This window comes from Schistocerca gregaria, chromosome 5 (assembly GCF_023897955.1).
Source record: "Schistocerca gregaria isolate iqSchGreg1 chromosome 5, iqSchGreg1.2, whole genome shotgun sequence".
NCBI classification, from domain to species: domain Eukaryota; kingdom Metazoa; phylum Arthropoda; class Insecta; order Orthoptera; family Acrididae; genus Schistocerca; species Schistocerca gregaria.
Window position 1 is genome coordinate 485,637,641 of NC_064924.1, and position 19,454 is coordinate 485,657,094.

General features: G+C 39.5%; 1 protein-coding gene across 1 annotated transcript in view; it reads right to left on the reverse strand.

Moving 5' to 3' along the window:
- Positions 1-605: 605 nt before the first annotated feature.
- Positions 606-19,454, reverse strand: part of LOC126272124 (ras-related protein Rab-14) — a 62,779-nt gene continuing 43,930 nt past the window's right edge. Inside the window, exons 6-8 of the mRNA XM_049974724.1 lie at positions 13,042-13,110; positions 12,822-12,930; positions 606-3,826 (exon numbers count right to left, since the gene is read on the reverse strand). Of these exons, the coding sequence (XP_049830681.1) occupies positions 12,822-12,930; positions 13,042-13,110 (178 nt within the window). The 3' untranslated portion in view covers positions 606-3,826. The remainder of the gene's footprint in view (positions 3,827-12,821; positions 12,931-13,041; positions 13,111-19,454) is intronic.

Consider the following 19,454-nt stretch of genomic DNA (forward strand, 5'->3'; position numbering starts at 1 on the left):
CATTTAACTTTCTACTGTTAATCGTCTTAAAAATCAGTACATGTGAAATAAACCTCCTGGTGTAAAATAATTGAAGAAGATGAATTGAGCTGAGTGGCACTGAGGCAAACATTAAGAAGTTTCCACACAGGATAAAAACATGTCTATAAAACTTAAATTTTAATAACACCTGCATATTTAACTTACAATTGCAAAAGTGCAATTATGGTACAAGCTGCTCTATATGTACAACAGAAGTTGCCACACAAAAGCTATCACGTAAGATTGTCGCCACCACTCAATTTGGGACTTCATTACTACAGATTTTTGCTTAAAAAGATATTTCCCATTGCAAATAATCAATTTCTTACCAGGTTGTCACTAACTATACAATTGTAAATATGCACATGCAAATAAATATTTCTCTGCTGTGGAGTACTCAATGGAAAAAAAGAAAGGGAAAAAAAAATTCTATTTGTTTAAAATTCTGGGGTCTTTGTAGCAAATCAGAATAAAATTTGTTAAAGAAATAAAGAACGGCCATCAAAAAAAATAGTTTTACTATTTAATTTTATAGTTTATTATACTCAAAGGTATTCTGTGTGTTACTGGAAAGAAATAATTCATTAACTGTTGGAATGTTTTATTTAGTGATACAGTTGCAAGGGCAGGGTGGGAACAAACAGTTGCCAGCACATATGTAATGAACAGGCAGAGCAAACATCAGCAGCACATAAATGAAATACACTTTCAAGTTCTCATTATAATGAGGACCACATATTAAAGCGATGTAGCTGCATGCCGTAATAAACATTAAAAAAAAATATTATACTTCTCCCTAAGACAGAATATTAAAATGGTCTTCTGTAAACTTTAAACATAACAACAAATATAAATTAGTAAAATCACAGTCTTTAAGCAGAAACAATCACAGCAAAAGAATAAAAATACTGACATGTAGAAGTTAGAGAAAAACCTTTCAGACAACAGTTCACTGAGGTAATCAATGATGCACAGCCCTCCTTAATTATCCCAAGTGTTAATGGGCTTTCCAAAAATATCACTGGGCACAAGCTGTTACAGCTAATTCATATACGTAAGAGGAAGACCTCTCTCAGCCAACAGCATGAAAAGTCTGACTCTCACTGCTTTTCAACACAAGGTCAGTTACATGCAGTGTCCCAGTTCACATGTCATTATTTGTTTCCTTTCCACGATTTGTTCAACAATAAATTTTCACAGGTAACAACAGACAATGATCTAACAAATAAGATTCTTGTTAAATTGTTTTCCCAATGACTGCAATCAAACTTAGTGTCATAGATATCAAGGCTGTTCATACGGAAGTGAATCCATACCACATATTCGTTAATCACTTTCACCCAGAAACACCTCACTGCATAACATTTAAAATAGTCACCATTTTCCATTTCTGCTACTGGCTACACAGTAATATAAGAAATGAGTATAATTCAACAGTAGCAAATTAAATTCCTGGAGAATTGTTGGTGGACAGGAGTGAAATTCCCATCATAATGCAGGCTGACTTGACAAAATCTGTCCAATGCATTTTTAAATTTCATCTCTAACCCTATATGCATATTTTCAAATGAATCAGGACTTCTGTCCTGTTAGGTGTATGAACATTGTAATACCGCAAAGAAAGTGCAACACTGAAAGAAATTAGTTTCTTTAGAAAACTGAACCTTTTTAGCACTCTCAGTTCTGCATACAACTGACATTGTGTATTTCACTTCTGTCTAAGGAAGATTAAAATTTTTACTGCACGAACAGAAATTTTTAGCATATTCTAATTAAATATTTTAAATCTATACTAGTCACATTATCACCTTTCAGTTCAGCCTTATCAGCTGTACTACAGTAAGCTTTCTTTATAACTGCTTCTAAAGCTTAACAATTCAAATGCGGATGAAATTCTGAATATCAGATCACTTTATACTGAAGGCAGGTTTATAAATACATTACAGAGAAAAAAGTCAGAAACACTTGGTATTTTCCAATAAATTAAGAGCCAAGTCCACATATTTTTGGGCACTAAACAAGTGTCACAACCAACTGCCATTCTTCTATTTTGCTGTGAGTGAAGAAAACAAATGAAAATGCAGAATAGTAGTATTCTTCAGAGCAATAAGTATAAGTAACAGCAGAGAAATAGGAAACTGCAAAGCACAAACAACCTAAATCCAGCAATTAAGCAAAATATGCACTGAACTAAATTTTAAAGTAATTTATGAGCACAGACTGGTGTAGCAATGAAAACATCATTCAAAGATTAAGAACTGTAGATTTAACATTGGTATCAGTAACAAAACTACAATTTTATGTGTATACCAATATGTAAGGTTTTCTGAAGAAGTAATGTTTCTTTTTAAGTAAAGAAGACATTAATTTTCCAACTTTATTGCTCGCTACAACACACCAAGTTTCTGTTAGGTATGTTCAAGCAGCATGATAATTCAATCAGCCTTCTCTCAATCAACATTTCAACAGCACAGAAATTCTGGGAACAAGGCACATGTCATGGTAGCTAAATATATAATAATTATTAATACATTAAAATATGGAAGAGAAGACTGAATGCATTCATATGTTTCAAATAAAGTGTAATTTAGCTCTTAAACTTATTCTCATTTTTCCTGATACACACAATGAATATTACACACAAATTTATTCAATAATCCATACTTAATTTCTGAACAGTAGTAACAGAAACTGCACCCAACTCTGCACCCATACAAAACATACATTAAGTAGCACACAAATGCCATCCTTTTGCTATTTCAATCTATAACACCAATTTATATAACAATGTACTTTACTGCTAAACTAGAGAAATTGAAAATTTCTTAACGTGCAAGTGGACCACATGAAATTAATCCGGAGTGACTTAAGGAAATGTCAAATAGCACACAAATATATCATCTGTATGCAATGTATGCACATATTTGGTATCCTGGAATTCTCAAGTTCTAAATCTTACCACAACTGAATCTCAATTACAACACTCACTCAAACTCTGCTGGTTTTTCTCTAGCATATTAGTAATATTTTAAAACTTTCTAAGCGGGGTTTAATTCACAATAGTAGACATCAAGACCAAGGGTTTCCATGACAAAATAAATTTCTAATATCAATGAATATTATTACTATCTCCAGATACATACATACATACTTGTGGTCCTAAGTTGCAAGATTATGGTAATCAATTTTTCATCACAATTCATAAGTAGGAAGAATAAATTTACAGCAGCCAGATTATTCTTGTAGTAATCTTTTGATATCAAAGGCTGACAACTATCCAACTCCAAACAATTGGATGAAACGAAGACTTTGAAAAATGTATTAAAATGGAGTGGAGTGTTTTGATTTGTCAACCACATAATATAAAAAGAAATGTGAAGCTACTGCTTAAATAATTTTGATGCTTACATCAGTATATGCCAAGAAAGTAATTGTTACATTTAACAAAGTGTCATACAGTAGCTGCTTTTCGAAAATGAATATCCGATGCACCAACAAAACTTCAGATACCAATCACTTAAACTGCAGTTCTTCAAATGATACTTCGCTTTTCCTGCACAGAAAAAAAAAGCAAGGTGCTCAGACACAAAGTGCAAAACCTACTCACATTGGAATAATTGAATGTGGCATCTGCTTAGAGCCGTTAATCCTGACCACATATTGGCACGAACAGCCAATTCCTACAACACTAGTTGTATCACAAAAAGTTACATCACTCACTCGTGACCCACACGTCAACTGCAGATATTTACACAGAGCAGTGACAAAGCACCTTCACACGAGAAATAACCAACAGATCGAACACCTGCAACAATGATAAGACAACAATGTTAGATACCACACTACATATGCTAAGAAAAATAAAGTATTACATGGCAAAGTGAACTGGCAGAGTGGCAGAACTACTACTATGCCCTAGAAGTAGAGAGAGGTAATAGTAATAGCATGCACTTCAGGAAGGAAGAAAGGATTAGCACTTAACATTCCATAAACATAGAGGTCATCAGAAATTGAGCACAAGCTCTGAATGTGCCAAGGATGGGGAAGGAAATTGGCCATGCCCTTTCGAAGGAACCATCCCAGCACTTACCTAGATTAATTTTGTGAAATAAAGCAAAACATAAATTTGGATGGCTGGATACAAATTTGAACAGTTGTCCTGTGAAGTGCGAGTACTAGGTGCTAACCACTGTGCTACCTCACTCGGTCACACACTCAATTATTCTACCAAGTAGTGTGTGTTCCATGCCGGCATTTGATAAGCACCTGCCAGCAGAAAGTCGTATACTCCTAGCTCACGTATTTGTTACATAGTTTAATTCTTAATTTCTTTGCGTGTTTTTGGTACTTGTATTGTTTAATTCATAAATTTCGGGCGTATTATAGTATTAGAGTTGCAGCATCGCGTTTTAGTACCTGAATAGTGTAAAATCGCGTAGTGTCCTTCCGCCGCCGAGCAGTGTGTCAGCAGTGCGCAAGTAGCAGCATTACTGCATTTACTAGGCAATCTTGTATTTTAATAACCGTTTAAATTTTGTGTCGATTTGTTTGTGCTCTCTGTAGATTAGTTCAGACGTTCTTTGCACAATAGTTTTTAGCATGGATGAGGACTGCAATGGCTGTGTTCGGATGCAGGCTGAGTTGGAATCCCTTCGCTCCCAGCTTCAGGCAGTGTTGGCTTCGGTCACACAGCTTGAGGCTGCTGCCAACGGGCATCACTGTGGGGGTCCAGATGGGGGTTTGTCGAGGACGGCCAGCTCGTCCCACGCATCCCCCGATCGGACTACGACTGTGGTTGCCTGGGATACTGCCCACATTGAGGCTGATCCCTCACCTGTGGTAGAGTGGGAGGTCGTCTCGAGGTGTGGCAGGGGACGAAAGACATTTTGGAGGGCTGAACGGAAGGCCTCTCCAGTTTGTCTGACGAACCGGTTTCAGGCTCTGTCTCAGGCTGATACTGATCTTTGGCTGGACATGGCTGCTTGTCCTGTTCCAGAGGTTGCCCCCTCAGTCTGCAAGATCCGGGCAGTCGCAGAGGGTGGGCTTACTGGTAGCTGAGAGCTCCAACGTCAGGCGCGTAATGGAGCCCCTTAGGGATATGGCAGCAAGAGAGGGGAAGAAAACCAATGTGCACTCCATGTGCATACCGGGAGGAGTCATTCCAGATGTAGAAAGGGTCCTTCTGGATGCCATGAAGGGTACAGGGTGCACCCATCTGCAGATGGTCGCTCATGTCGGCACCAATAATGTGTGTCGCTATGGATCAAAGGAAATCCTCTCTGGCTTCCGGCGGCTATCTGATTTGGTGAAGACTGCCAATCTCTCTAGCGGGACGAAAGCAGAGCTCACCATCTGCAGCATCGTCGACAGGACTGACTGCGAACCTTTGGTACAGAGCCGAGTGGAGGGTCTGAATCAGAGGCTGAGACGGTTCTGCGACCGTGTGGGCTGCAAATTCTTCGACTTGCACCATAGGGTGGTGGGGTTTCGGGTTCCGTTGGATAGGTCAGGAGTCCACTACATGGGTAGCAGGGGTTGTGTGGTGTGGACTGGGCGTTTTTTTAGGTTAGATGGCCTCGGGTAAGTATAGAAACGGCAACAGCCTCAAAGGGTGCGGGACAAAGTCAGGACATGCAGGGACCAAGCAGCAATCGGTATTGTAATTGTAAACTGTCGAAGCTGCATTAGTAAAGTACCGGAACTTCAAGCGCTGGTAGAAAGCACCGAAGCTGAAATCATTATAGGTACAGAAAGCTGGCTGAAGCCAGAGATAAATTCTGCCTATATTTTTACAAAGGCACAGGCGGTGTTTAGAAAGGATAGACTGCATGCAACCGGTGGTGGCATGTTTGTCGCTGTTAGTAGTAGTTTATCCTGTAGTGAAGGAGAAGTGGATAGTTCCTGTGAATTATTATGGGTGGAGGTTACACTCAACAACCGAGCTAGGTTAATAATTGGCTCCTTTTACTAACCTCCTGACTCAGCAGCATTAGTGGCAGAACAACTGAGAGAAAATTTGGAATACATTTCACATAAATTTTCACAGCATATTATAGTCTTAGGTGGAGATTTCAATTTACCAGATATAGACTGGGACACTCAGATGCTTAGGACGGGTGGTAAGGACAGAGCAACAAGTGACATTATATTGAGTGCACTATCTGAAAATTACCTCGAGCAATTAAACAGAGAACCGACTCGTGGAGATAATATCCTGGACCTACTGATAACAAACAGACCCGAACTTTTCGACTCTGTAAGTGCAGAAAAGGGAATCAGTGATCATAAGGCCGTTGCAGCATTCCTGAATATGGAAGTTAATAGGAATATAAAAAAGGGAGGAAGGTTTATCTGTTTAGCAAGAGTAATAGAAGGCAGATTTCAGACTACCTGACAGATCAAAACGAAAATTTCTGTTCTGACACTGACAATGTTGAGTGTTTATGGAAAAATTTCAAGGCAATCGTAAAATGCATTTTAGACAGGTACTCGCCGAGTTAAACTGTGAGGGATGGGAAAATCCCACCAACAAAGTTAGGAAACTACTGCGAAAGCAAAGAGCTTCACTCCAAGTTTAAACGCAGCCAAAACCTCTCAGACAAACAGAAGCTAAACGATGCCAAAGTTAGCGTAAGGAGGGCTATGTGTGAAGCGTTCAGTGAATTCGAAAGTAAAATTCTATGTACCAACTTGACAGAAAATCCTAGTAAGTTCTGGTCTTACGTTAAATCAGTAAGTGGCTCTAAACAGCATATCCAGACACTCCCGGATGATGATGGCATTGAAACAGAGGATGACACGCATAAAGCTGAAATACTAAACATCTTTTTCCACAGCTGTTTCACAAAGGAAGACCGCACTGCAGTTCCTTCTCTAAATCCTCGCACAAACGAAAAAATGGCTGACACCGAAATAAGTGTCCAAGGAATAGAAAAGCAACTGAAATCGCTGAACAGAGGGAAGTCCACTGGACCTGACAGGATACCAATTCGATTCTACACAGAGTACGTGAAAGAACTTACCCACCGTTCTAACAGCCGTGTACCTCAAGTCTCTAGAGGAACGTAAGTTTCCAAATGATTGGAAAAAGAGCACAGGTAGTCCCAGTCTTCAAGAAGGGTCGTCGAGCAGATGCGCAAAACTATAGACCTATATCTCTGACGTCGATCGGTTGTAGAATATTAGAACATGTTTTTTGCTCGCGTATCATGTCGTTTTTGGAAACCCAGAATCTACTCTGTAGGAATCAACATGGATTCTGGAAACAGCGATCGTGTGGGACCCAACTCACTTTATTTGTTCATGAGATCCAGAAAATATTAGATACAGGCTCCCAGGTAGATGCTATTTTCCTTGACTTCTGGAAGGTGTTTCATACAGTACCGCACCGACGCCTGATAAAGTAAGAGCCTACGAAATATCAAACCAGCTGTGTGGCTGGATTAAAGAGTTTTTAGCAAACAGAACACAGCATGTTGTTATCAATGGAGAGACATCTACGGACGTTAAAGTAATCTCTGGTGTGCCACAGGGGAGTGCTATTTGATCATTGCTTTTCACAAAATATACAAATGACCTAGTAGATAGTGTCCGAAGTTCCATGCGGCTTTTCACGGATGATGCTGCAGTATACAGAGAAGTTGCAGCATTAGAAAATTGTAGCGAAATGCAGGAAGACCTGCAGCGAATAGGCACTTGGTGCAGGGAGTGGCAACTGACCCTTAACATAGACAAATGTAATGTATTGCGAATACATAGAAAGAAGGATCCTTTATTGTATGATTATATGATAGCGGAACAAACACTGGTAGCAGTTACTTCTGTACAATATCTGGGAGTATTCGTGCGGAACGATTTGCAGTGGAATGATCATATAAAATTAATTGTTTGTAAGGTGGGTACCAGGTTGAGATTCATTGGGAGAGTCCTTAGAAAATATAGTCCCTCAACAAAGGAGGTGGCTTACAAAACACTCGTTCGACCTATACTTGAGTATTGCTCATCAATGTGGGATCCGTACCAGATCGAGTTGACGGAGAAGACAGTGAAGATCCAAAGAAGAGCGCCGCGTTTCGTCACAGGTTTATTTGGTAACCGTGATAGCGTTACGGAGATGTTTAGCGAACTCAAGTGGCAGACTGCAAGAGAGGCGCTCTGCTTCGCGGTGTAGCTTGCTCGCCAGGTTTCGAGAGGGTGTGTTTCTGGATGAGGTATCAAATATATTACTTCCCCCTACTTATACCTCCCGAGGAGATCACGAATGTAACATTAGAGAGATTAGAACGTGCACGGAAGCTTTCAGACAGTCATTCTTCCCGCGAACTATACGCGACTGCAACAGGAAAGGGAGGTAATGACAGTGGCACGTAAAGTGCCTTCCGCCACACACCGTTGGGTGGATTGCGGAGTATATATGTAGATGTAGAAATAAGAGGCTGTCCTGTGCTATGTGTGTAATAAATGTAGTGCCACTGAATGAAGTGCCTAGAACAAGAATGGAATAAAGACGTAAATATATCTCAGTTATGTTCCTTACAATGCTTCGCTGGTGGTATCCATAAAACAACCTTCCTCAGTAATGTTGTCATTTTTAACAGCTGTGTCCGTTGATTCATTGTCTGGCATTTCTATCGTGGATTATAATACTGACTCTGCTTGAATCTATGCTGTTCGATTTTATTCTATTCTGTTTCCTTGTCCATCAAAACATCATCTCTCCAGTGGTGTCACATTTTGGCATGATGTGTGTCCTTTCTTGTATCCTATTACCACCGTTAGTTAAATGTAATGTTACGACAGCAATGGCAAACTGACTATGTGGTCCAGCGGTTAATGTTTTTGGCTAGTGATGCTGAGATCACACAATTTGATTCCTAGTGACCAACTTAAAATTTTTGCTTGTGCAAAGATGTGGAAGAGTGTCCACATGGCCTTGCAAAGACAACTGAAACTGCTTGAATATAAAGGAAGCTAAATTTAAGCACAAATTGCCAGACAGGCTTGTGCCAGTAAAAGTGACACTGTATTTGGTTGTCAGCAGCAACAGTATCAGTTTTCTTGGTTTTGGTTTGCATGCGAGAAACCTGCATAATACGACTACAGATTTTATTTTTGTATGATCTCACGTAAGTTCTATACGATTTAACCCTAGATAGTATAGCTGGTAGTAGGAAGGTAACCATTTTCTTACAAAATTTTCTCAATGGAAAAATGGTGAGAAGACATTCTGTAATTCAAGTCAAGGGTTTGGCTTCCCGTGTCTATATATTTTTATTTTTTCTGTATTTCTAAAGAACAGTCTGAAGTTTTCCTCTTACAGAAAAAGAAGTGAACATGAAATGAAACTGTATTCACAACAAAACATTGTTTCACAATACTTCTTTCAAACGATCACTTTACAACATTTATTTATCATGTAGTATTCATGAATTCATAGGTTGTCTAAATAAACCATTGGCTGCTTTAATCACGAAGCTTCATATCTTTGAAAAAATCTTATGTCATATATTCTTTTGCAAGTACGTTCACTTGCCTGCACATAATGATTTTCATTCAACATGTAACTCTCCATAGATACTCTTCAAGCCACCACACAGTGCATGGAGGAGGGTACCATGCATCACTACTTGTCATTTCCTTTCCTGTTCCACTTTCAAATAGAGCGAAGGAAAAACTACTGTCTATACGCCTCTGCATGACCCCTAATTTCTTGGATCTGCATGGACCTTACATGAAATGTATGTTGGCAGTGGTAGAGTTGTTCAGCAGTCAGCTTCAACTGCTGGTTCTCAAAATTTTCTCAGTAGTTTTTCTTGAAAAGAATGTCGCCTTCCCTCCAAGGATTCCCAGTTGAGTTCCCATAGCATCCCCGTGACTTGCATGTTATTCGAACCTAATGGTAACTAATCTAGCAGCCCACCTCTGAATCCTTTCGATGTCCTTCAGTCTGACCTGGTACAGATCCCGAAGATTCTAGCAGTACTCAAAAATAGCATCCTATATGTGATCTCCTATACAGGTGAACCACTCTTTCCTAAAATTCTGCCAATAAAATGAAGCTGACCATTTGTCTTCCATAACACAATTCTCACATACTCATTCCACCTCGTATCCCTTTCCTTCTGGCACCATTTAAAATCAAATTCCAGAAGTGGAACAGTTTTTCTCAAAGTTTCTTTGATAGCCTTGAAGTCTAATTCTGTGCATAAAAAAAAAAAAAGGTTCAAATGGCTCTGAGAACTATGGGACTTGACTTCTGAGGTCATCAGTCCCCTAGAAGTTAGAAACTAATTAAACCTAACCAACTTAAGGACATCACACACATCCATGCCTGAGGCAGGATTCGCACCTGCGACCATAGCGGTCACGCGGTTCCATACTGTAGTGCCTAGAACCGCTCTGCCACCGCAGCCGGCGCGCATCAAAAAATGAAGATTTTGCAAAGATGGTACCTCCCTGTCCTGTTGATGGTATCACGGAAATTGTTATCTAGTAACATACAGTGACAGGAAAAATCAAAAGATGAAGTAGTTGTGTGACAAACCAAAACTGTAGGCATGTTTATAACCTGAAAGATGACACCTGTTCAAATTGCACACTGGTCACATAAGAGTGGCGCTAGTAGAGCCACTATGAGAATGCAAATTAGATTTGCTTTAAATACACACTTTATTGGCCAGGAGTGTTAGTTTCCTTCGAGACTGGACATGGTGGGTTGATGTCAGTCAAGACTGCCTTTAGGGTGACAGACACCATTATCACCACCTCACAGAATTTAAATGAATGAGTAACGGGGCTTTGAATAGTTGGAGATTTCTTCTGCAATATTGCAATGACTTGGCAGGAATGTAACCACTGTACATTACTGCTGGCAGCAGTGATCACGAAAATGTATGGTCACAAGAAGATGGGCTCCAGATGATCACGTGGCACTACCATCATGTATGACATACGGCTCTGGTGCATTGTACTGCATCTGCAGCAGAAATTTGAGCAACATTTGGCACCACAGTGATCTGTTACAAAAGAATTACTTCAAGGAAAGTTCTGAGCCAGATTCCTTGTAGTGTTCATTCATCTGATGCTAGACTTACTGGATCTACATCTCGATTTATGGTCTTTTGAGAGATTTTGTGTGACAGCAGAAGCATTCTCGTGGTTATCCCACTCACTCTCACAGCACGTTTGTATGTCAATCTGGTGATTCGACGTATTTTGCTGCAATTCGCAAACAGCATTCTAGAGGGTGTTTTTCGCGTTATAATGTTCACCCTCATACTGGTGTTGTAGCCCAACATGCTCCTCTACTGAGTTTAGACATGTTGCCTTGGCCTGATCGATCATCATACCTGCCTGCAATCTAGCACATGTGGGACAAAGTGATAGCTCTAGCATCATCCACAAACAACATTAACTGTCCTTGTATTGACAGACCATGTACTACAGGCATAGAACTCCATTCCTAACAATGACCTCAGGCACCAATGCAATGCAATGCATGCATGTTCGCATGCTTATGTTCAACATTCTGGTGGTTACACTGGTTATTAATGTACCAGCATGCTACATTTACAATGGCTTATCTTGTCATTACATTAACGCGTGGTCTTGAAATTTTAATCACTTAATTACGTTACCTAGACAAATGTATTCCAGAAATTTGATTCCATTAATTAATTTCTGGTGCTGTGATTTTTCCCATTAGTGTATTTATGTATGTCATCAATAAAATATGTATGGTGTGCATTTTACTATTTCTGCTTTGGGGCTGATATTTTAATTTTACTCCATTCAGCATCAGCATCTTGTGCCTCCCATCCCCTGTAATTTACACACTTATGTTTTGCTTGTTAATAATATGATAATTACTTGCACCTTCCACTGCCTTCTACATCTGTATCATCACGCCTTTCTTGTTCTGACTGTGTAAAATTGAAGGCATTAACATCAGGTTGTCACTGTTTCCTTATTATGGTATTTTCTGCAATCACTCTTCATGCTCGTACTGGGATTTAAAATGACCGCAACTTTGGATCGGAATGTGGGTGTACTTAGTCGTCTCATCAAGTTAATCCTGCTATGGCTGGCTAACCAGTTCACCATGCCAAGTAATACTTTGCATTCCATATAAAGAATACATTATATGAATTTACTGTTGCATGATAAGAACTACAGAGCACAGGCTCACTGGGCGAAACTGCTATAATACACAGCTAAGGTAATGAAGGTACAATTCTTAGGTGTTACTATCTTGTTGGCTAAGCAAAAAATGCTAAGGAAGTCATCGGTAAGAGACTATTTACTATCAAGCAAGAATACAACATTTTCATGCAACGATCACCAACTTATTTACAAATTTAAATATATAAAAGAATATGGCATTACAGTTTACAATGCAAGACAAAAACTTCCATTAATGCACTTTGTGGACTAAATATTTGTAAGGAGGTAGTGAAATGTGGGAGAGTTTTAAGAAAGGCAAAACGCAAAGGTATAAATTAGAAATCTGTACCGACACCTGAAAGCCAATATTTTAAATCACTGTGCACTTGATACCATATCACAATGAAACGCCATGAAAGCTTATTCAGAAGCATGAATATTACTAAAACAAGCTTCCAAACAACACTATAATAGCTAACTGGCTCAAAAGCTCTGCCTCAATTAGCAGGTCTATTTCCAAAACACATTAAATTAAATTAAATTTTATAATGTTACAAAAAATATTTTTCTTCTCATGCTGCTAATACAGCAGCTATTACATCACTTTTTGTATGAAACAGCGCAATCCAAATACACACCTAGCAAGCACAAGTGTCTTTGTTGGCTTGCTGATCATTGACCAGCGTGCTTCGGCCAGGCTGTGATGGTTTATGCTGCACTCCTGATTCTGCAGCATTCAGATCCAACCTACAACAGAAGAAAAATATTTGCAGAATTTTGTAGCACAACTATTTATGGTGGAATGGGGTGTTCGCCTAACAGGTAAAGAGTTTACTGAAAAAATTTTGAATTCCTTACCTGCCATCTTGTATACTTTGATAAATTTTCTTGGCAGTTTCCAAGAATGCTTCCTCTACATTTTCTCCTCTGGAACAAAAAGAATAAGATTGTTGGACAGAGTGTTTGGGTCAAAGTGCAGATTAGAGCATGGATCAAACTCCACTTACATGTTTTGAAAATTTGATTCTATTTCTATGAATGAAGTAAGCTATATCCGTAAAATATTAAGCACCAACATTCACTAACATAAAACAGTCAACTATACAGTTATCTCCTGAGTACAGTAAACAAGTACTATTTTCTGGATAAATATTAGTAGGCTTAGATAATTAAATTCCTATAGTTTTCAAATTTGTAATCCTGGATTGAAAGTTATCTACAATTAACTGGAAGTTTATGTAAACCAGTTACAACATGAAAAACTTCCACTTAACATCACAATCTGTGTTTAAGACTAACGCAAAACTAGCAGAAATTTCTTGTTGCATTGTTCTTTTTCATCCAATCATTTCCATCCATCCATCCATTATTTAATCAGGTTTCTGAGTAGTTGATTTCACTTCAGTTTACTATATAAATGGATATCAAGGAATTTCACAACAGGTACTTTTACCCATTCACTGACTCAATATACATTAACAACTGGTGAGTCTTCTGGGTTGTATGGGCATGGGATGTGGTCTATGAAACTTTTCCATTCCTTATGTTTTGTCCAGAGCTGTGCTGGGTATCTTCAAAGGTGCTCCTGCTTCCACTCAGTCTTGGCAACTGATGGGTTGCAGTGATTATGAAATAAGGAGCTGAAGTTTACTTGTGACTGGCAGAGATAAAAGTAAACCATTTATGTTCGCATGTCAACAATAAAACTATCGATTCTGTAGAGCTACCGCCCATTCATCACCAAGTTTCGTGACTTCCTTTCTGTTAATTATTCCCATTTTTATGTATTTTAATGGCTTCTCTGTGGCTATGGATGTTCTCACAATAGATAAAACATTGGTTTCGGAGAACTTCACAATTTCCTTACTGAAGGGCATACTTGGCTACTGATTTTTCTATTTTCATTTGCCAGTAAAGATTTACATTTCTTCAGTCATGTATTCCTGCTTCTCTTTGTAGTTTCAATGTTGAGTTTATCAAACATACATGGAATTTTATATACCTCACTCACTAACAGAGGACAGTATTAATCCTTTAAAGATTGTAGTGCTTGACTTATTTCCTTGGTTGGTCTAAAAAACAGTCTGATATTTTCATGTATCTAATCGCATTTTAAATAAAAGAAGCAAAAGTGTTCTTCCACCACTATGTTTTATCTTTTCTCTTCAGCATAAGTTTTTATTCAGTATTCAGGTGTTCCAGTTTTAAAATCCTTCTGGCCCCATTGCGTGAGATGGATTTCTTATGGAAGTATCTGTGCACACGTGTGACTTTCCGTAAAACTTTGCTTCAACCTCCCATTGGTCTCTCTCTGCAATAAAGCATTGAAGAAGGATAATTTGGCTGTCATTTTCAATTCCCACAGCAAATCTGTCTCCATAGCTCTCGTCAGCACAGGCTGACAGCCATGTAAGGGCCTTGGGTTTGATTCCCCGTCTGTTCAGAGATGGCACCCGCGTGAAGCAAGACGACTTGCACTAGGCTGCCAAACAATGCCAGATGGGGCCTCCTGTCCAACTATGCTGTACAATAATTCCATTTCCATGGTAAGTTGGATTTTGTTTGGGTGTATGTGCCACACACAATGTGTCTCGGGTAAAGATAAATTTTGGGAAGGCCGTAAGGTCTGGGACACACAGCTCCAGTCTTCAATAAGGCTTTTTTACATTTTTGAATTTAATAAGATAACATTAGATTATTTGTTTTCTTCACTGTGCCAGGTCCCAATTTTTTTGGTACTATCCTGATGTTAACAGATTCAAAATTCTGCACTGATGATCTCTCATTTATTCATAACAGCAGTGTTTCCTTGCTCCAAAGGAAGAAACACTACCCTTTCATCTGCATTTGAGTGTTTTGAGAGCCTTTCTCTCACATTTTGTTAAATTATTTGTCAAAGGTTTACTGCAGCACAACAGTCTGGCAGTTTTGATTCAAACTGCATTTGCAATCTTGTTGGGAATAGCTCATCCCTGCTTCTACATTCATAATAATCTCCTTAACTGGCGCTTTCCTAAGTGTTATAGCAGCATCGCCCTTTTTGCAGAAGGGAATTCCATCTTGAGTCAATACTCTGTCTGGCTTATTAATAACAGAACCAGACATCAACATACTGTTTGTACTTTCTACAATACTTTGTAATTTTTTGAACTACTACTTATGCCTGCTAGTCTTTTCTATTATACTGTACACAGACCCAAATGCAAGGCAGTCTTTTCTATTAAAGAAATCTCTCTGTACTAGCAATGAATTTTCGGACCAACTAAGAAAATGTGTCAAATTCTCTGATATGTAAAGGATAACTGCTCTCTTCTGTCAGCATGAAGGGAGGTTGGGTTATATAAAATTCTATGTACATACAGTAAGGTCTACACTGGAAGTACTAGAAAGAAGCATGAATACTTGGTTGAAGGAACATGAAAGTCTAGGTCAATTAGCGAAAGTAGAAAATTCAAGTGTAGCGGAACATGTTCTTCAGCAAAAAAAAAAAAAATATATATATATATATATATATATATATATATATATATATATATATATAAAGAAACTTCCACATGGGAAAAATATATTAAAAACAAAGATTCCAAGACTTACCAAGCGGGAAAGTGCCGGCAGACAGGCACATGAACAAAACACACAAACACACACACAGAATTACTAGCTTTCGCACCCGATGGTTGCTTCTTCAGGAAGGAGAGGGAAAGACGAAAGGATGTGGGTTTTAAGGGAGAGGGTAAGGAGTCATTCCAATCCCGGGAGCAGAAAGACTTCCCTTAGGGGAAAAAAAGGACACGTGCACACACACACACACACACACACACACACACACACACACACACACCCCTCCGCACATACACAGTATGTGTATGTGCGGAGGTGTGTGTGTGTGTGTGTGTGTGTGTGTGTGTGTGTGTGTGTGTGTGTGTGTGTGTGTGTGTGCGTGTGCGTGTGCGTGTGCGTGTGCGTGCGCGCACATGTCCTTTTTTTCCCCTAAGGGAAGTCTTTCCGCTCCCGGGATTGGAATGACTCCTTACCCTCTCCCTTAAAACCCACATCCTTTCGTCTTTCCCTCTCCTTCCTGAAGAAGCAACCATCGGTTGCGAAAGCTAGTAATTCTGTGTGTGTGTTTGTGTGTTTTGTTCATGTGCCTGTCTGCCGGCGCTTTCCCACTTGGTAAGTCTTGGAATCTTTGTTGTTGCCCTTCTTTTGCAATCGGCTGAGCGACAATGTGGACCGCTTGTGGGAGGAACTCCAACAAACATACGGATCTCTTCTTTGTTGAGCCAGTTATTCTACTTGCTCCTGAAAAAAAATAGCATTTGTGTAAGTGGCAATTGACCCCTGCATCACAAAACGTAGTAAGGAGGGTACAAAAGTTGTGCAGGTGATAATGACATCCAATGCCTTTTACAATTAAATTGTCACGATACTTTGTATAAACAGGGATGGACATGGTTAATTGTTCTAGATACCTCTGCAAGACAGCCAGAGCAGATGAGATTCCAAAATGCAAGCACTTGTATCTGTGGAAGCCAAAGGGAATGTTGATGACTAAAGTTATTTATGATTCCTTGTCTAGTGGGTTCTGCAAATATGCATAGACAAGGGCTATCTTAGAAACATCTTCACCTATGACAAGCTTTGTAAGTAGGTCCCTCGAAGTATGTGGTATGGGGTAGGTTTCCAATTGTGCTTGGGCATCGATTGTCAATTTAAAATCTCCACATGGCCAGAGACAGCCACTGGGTTTCTTGACCATCACCATCATGAGCATGGCCCAAGCACTGCTTTTAGTACTTCCAATACCACCAGTTTTGAGGTGGTGACAGTTCTAGCTTAGTGGCCCCCCACAGAAACTGGGACTGCATCTGGACATAAAGAGATGAGCCATCAAATCTGTGATGCACCACATGCCTGGTATTAAGGCACAAAAGTGACACAGGGATCATCAAACTCCTGGAAGGCAACTGTGCCCCAGACAATCAGTACCTTTTCAGTGATGGAGAGCCCGAAGAAAGGGAAGGCATCCAGACTAAAAACATTGCCAACAGAGTGACTATTGACAACAGAGTTATGAGCCCTACGACCTTTCTGTTAGTTGACATCAGAGGGGAATCCGTCACCACTTGTGACCAGTGTACAGGAGGGCTGGGTGAAGTCATGAAGCAAGATTAGCACATATGTTTGGAGGTTAACAGAAACGAGAGCTCCTGTGTCTACGTGGAAATGAATATCCTGATTTGCAATCATGAGGTTGATGAACAATGTGTGTGGTGGAAGGAGTATGCTGAGAAATGTTTATGAAGTTCATGCAACATACCTTGACAAATGTAGGGAGGCATTACTTTTGGAATAATTATCAGTTTACTTACTATTCTTCCATCTGTCTCACTTTCAATTGACTGCTCCTTAAACAATGGCTATGTGAAGGAAACAAACATGAAAGCGTGATTCTTTAAACGTTCGCCACATAGTGAGTATTCCATGAAGTTTCAGGATTGCAGCAGGACAGTGTTGACATCTTGGCACGATACTTCGGTTGACAATCATTCAGCAATCTAAGTGACAATCACAGTTCGTCCTTTGCAGAATCAAGAAGTGCACATGTTACTGTGGGTGGACAGAAAATACTCTGACATGAAGTTTTCTTAACATTCTTCCCAATTTCGGCAGGACTGCAGAAGGATGGAATACACAGAATGGCTTGCTGGTGTGGCAAGGCCTACATTGGTCAGACAACACACACACAGTGCATGAAAGATGCATTCAACATGATCACACTTGCCTTTCACCACCAAGTCAGCCATAGCTGAGCATTGAGTCTCCACAAGAGATTCCATGGTTATTCTGCTTTGGAAACCTCGGCCTTAATGAGATCTTTTGGTGATTTCATTATTAAGGGATTGATGGAATTAAGTTTAGCCCGAGATCATGATGGCAGCTTTCAACTAGATAAGGCATGTGACATGGCCCTTTTTTTAATTTCTTCAAAAAGAAAACATTTTATGACCAATGACCATCAAGCAACATTTAATTTTATTAATTCTGACATCTGAATTTTAATTCCACAAGTACACACTCCAACAGAGAGCACACATGTAGTATCACAATGCACATGTGTCTGCACACCATAGATGGAGCAGTATCTCAAGAGGGCATGGAACTCCAAAGAGCTCCCTCATTTAGCAGCTGCCTTTGCACAAGCACCTTCATGCTAATTTCATTTTATTTTAGTTTTTAGTGTGTATGAAGGTGGCAATGTGAACTAGCAATCTCCAGTGCAAACTACTCAGCTGTAGGAAGCTGAATGGTTGCCGAAGTATCGTAGCACACAGTTAACGACATCTGGCTACAATCTTGAAACTTCATGGAACAAACTTCAAAGTATTAGGGAAAAGCAAAAGGAACTAGATGAAGATATGAGACAGCATGTAATACAACAAGAGGTGTTCATTAAAAAATGTAGCAAATTTTCCCTCTGGCAATTTCAGTTGAAAAATATCAAATTTGTTGTGGGACATTGTGGAATATTCCTGTTTCAGTCCCTATAGTTTCATGAAGGTCCAACAGGTGGCGGCACTATACACAGCTTACGAAAAGGCATCTGTAATGGAGGCGCAATCCAAGAAGATAATTGACACAGAGTTTCTTCTGGCAGAATACCATAGCATTGCAGATATTCGTAGGTGCTTGACAAAGCCTACAGAGACCTGGCAGTGAACAAAAGCATGGTGAGTCTTTGGGTGAGCCATCTTATCACTGCAACAATGTCACACGGATCTGTCCTATCTCTCAAGTGCCAGACAACTGTACACAGCTGTGACTCCTGCAATGTTGAAATGTGCAAACACATTCCATGTAATCAATGAATCACTATCATACACCTTGCAGCACAGCTGGACATCTCTTTTCATAAAGCTGACACTTGTCCACCAGTTGGGGCTCGCAAAGGTGTGTGTCTGCTGGATTCCTCACCACCTAACCGACCATAAAGAGCAACAAAGGTCAAGATGTGCAGAACTGCTTGTGGGTTATGATGCTGATTCTGACAATTTTTTGTCAAACATTGTCACAAGTAGTGTGAAGGTTCCTCCTTGAACAAGGCATGTGAAAGTGGAATCAGACCTCATCACTTGGCCATTCCAAGCCAAGTGGTCTAATTTCGAAGTAAGTTCCCACATGACCATCACGGATTTTGCTGAAATTCAACATTCACACATGTTCCCAATGAATATTGGGGTAAAGTTCTACTTGCGTCAATTTAATACTAT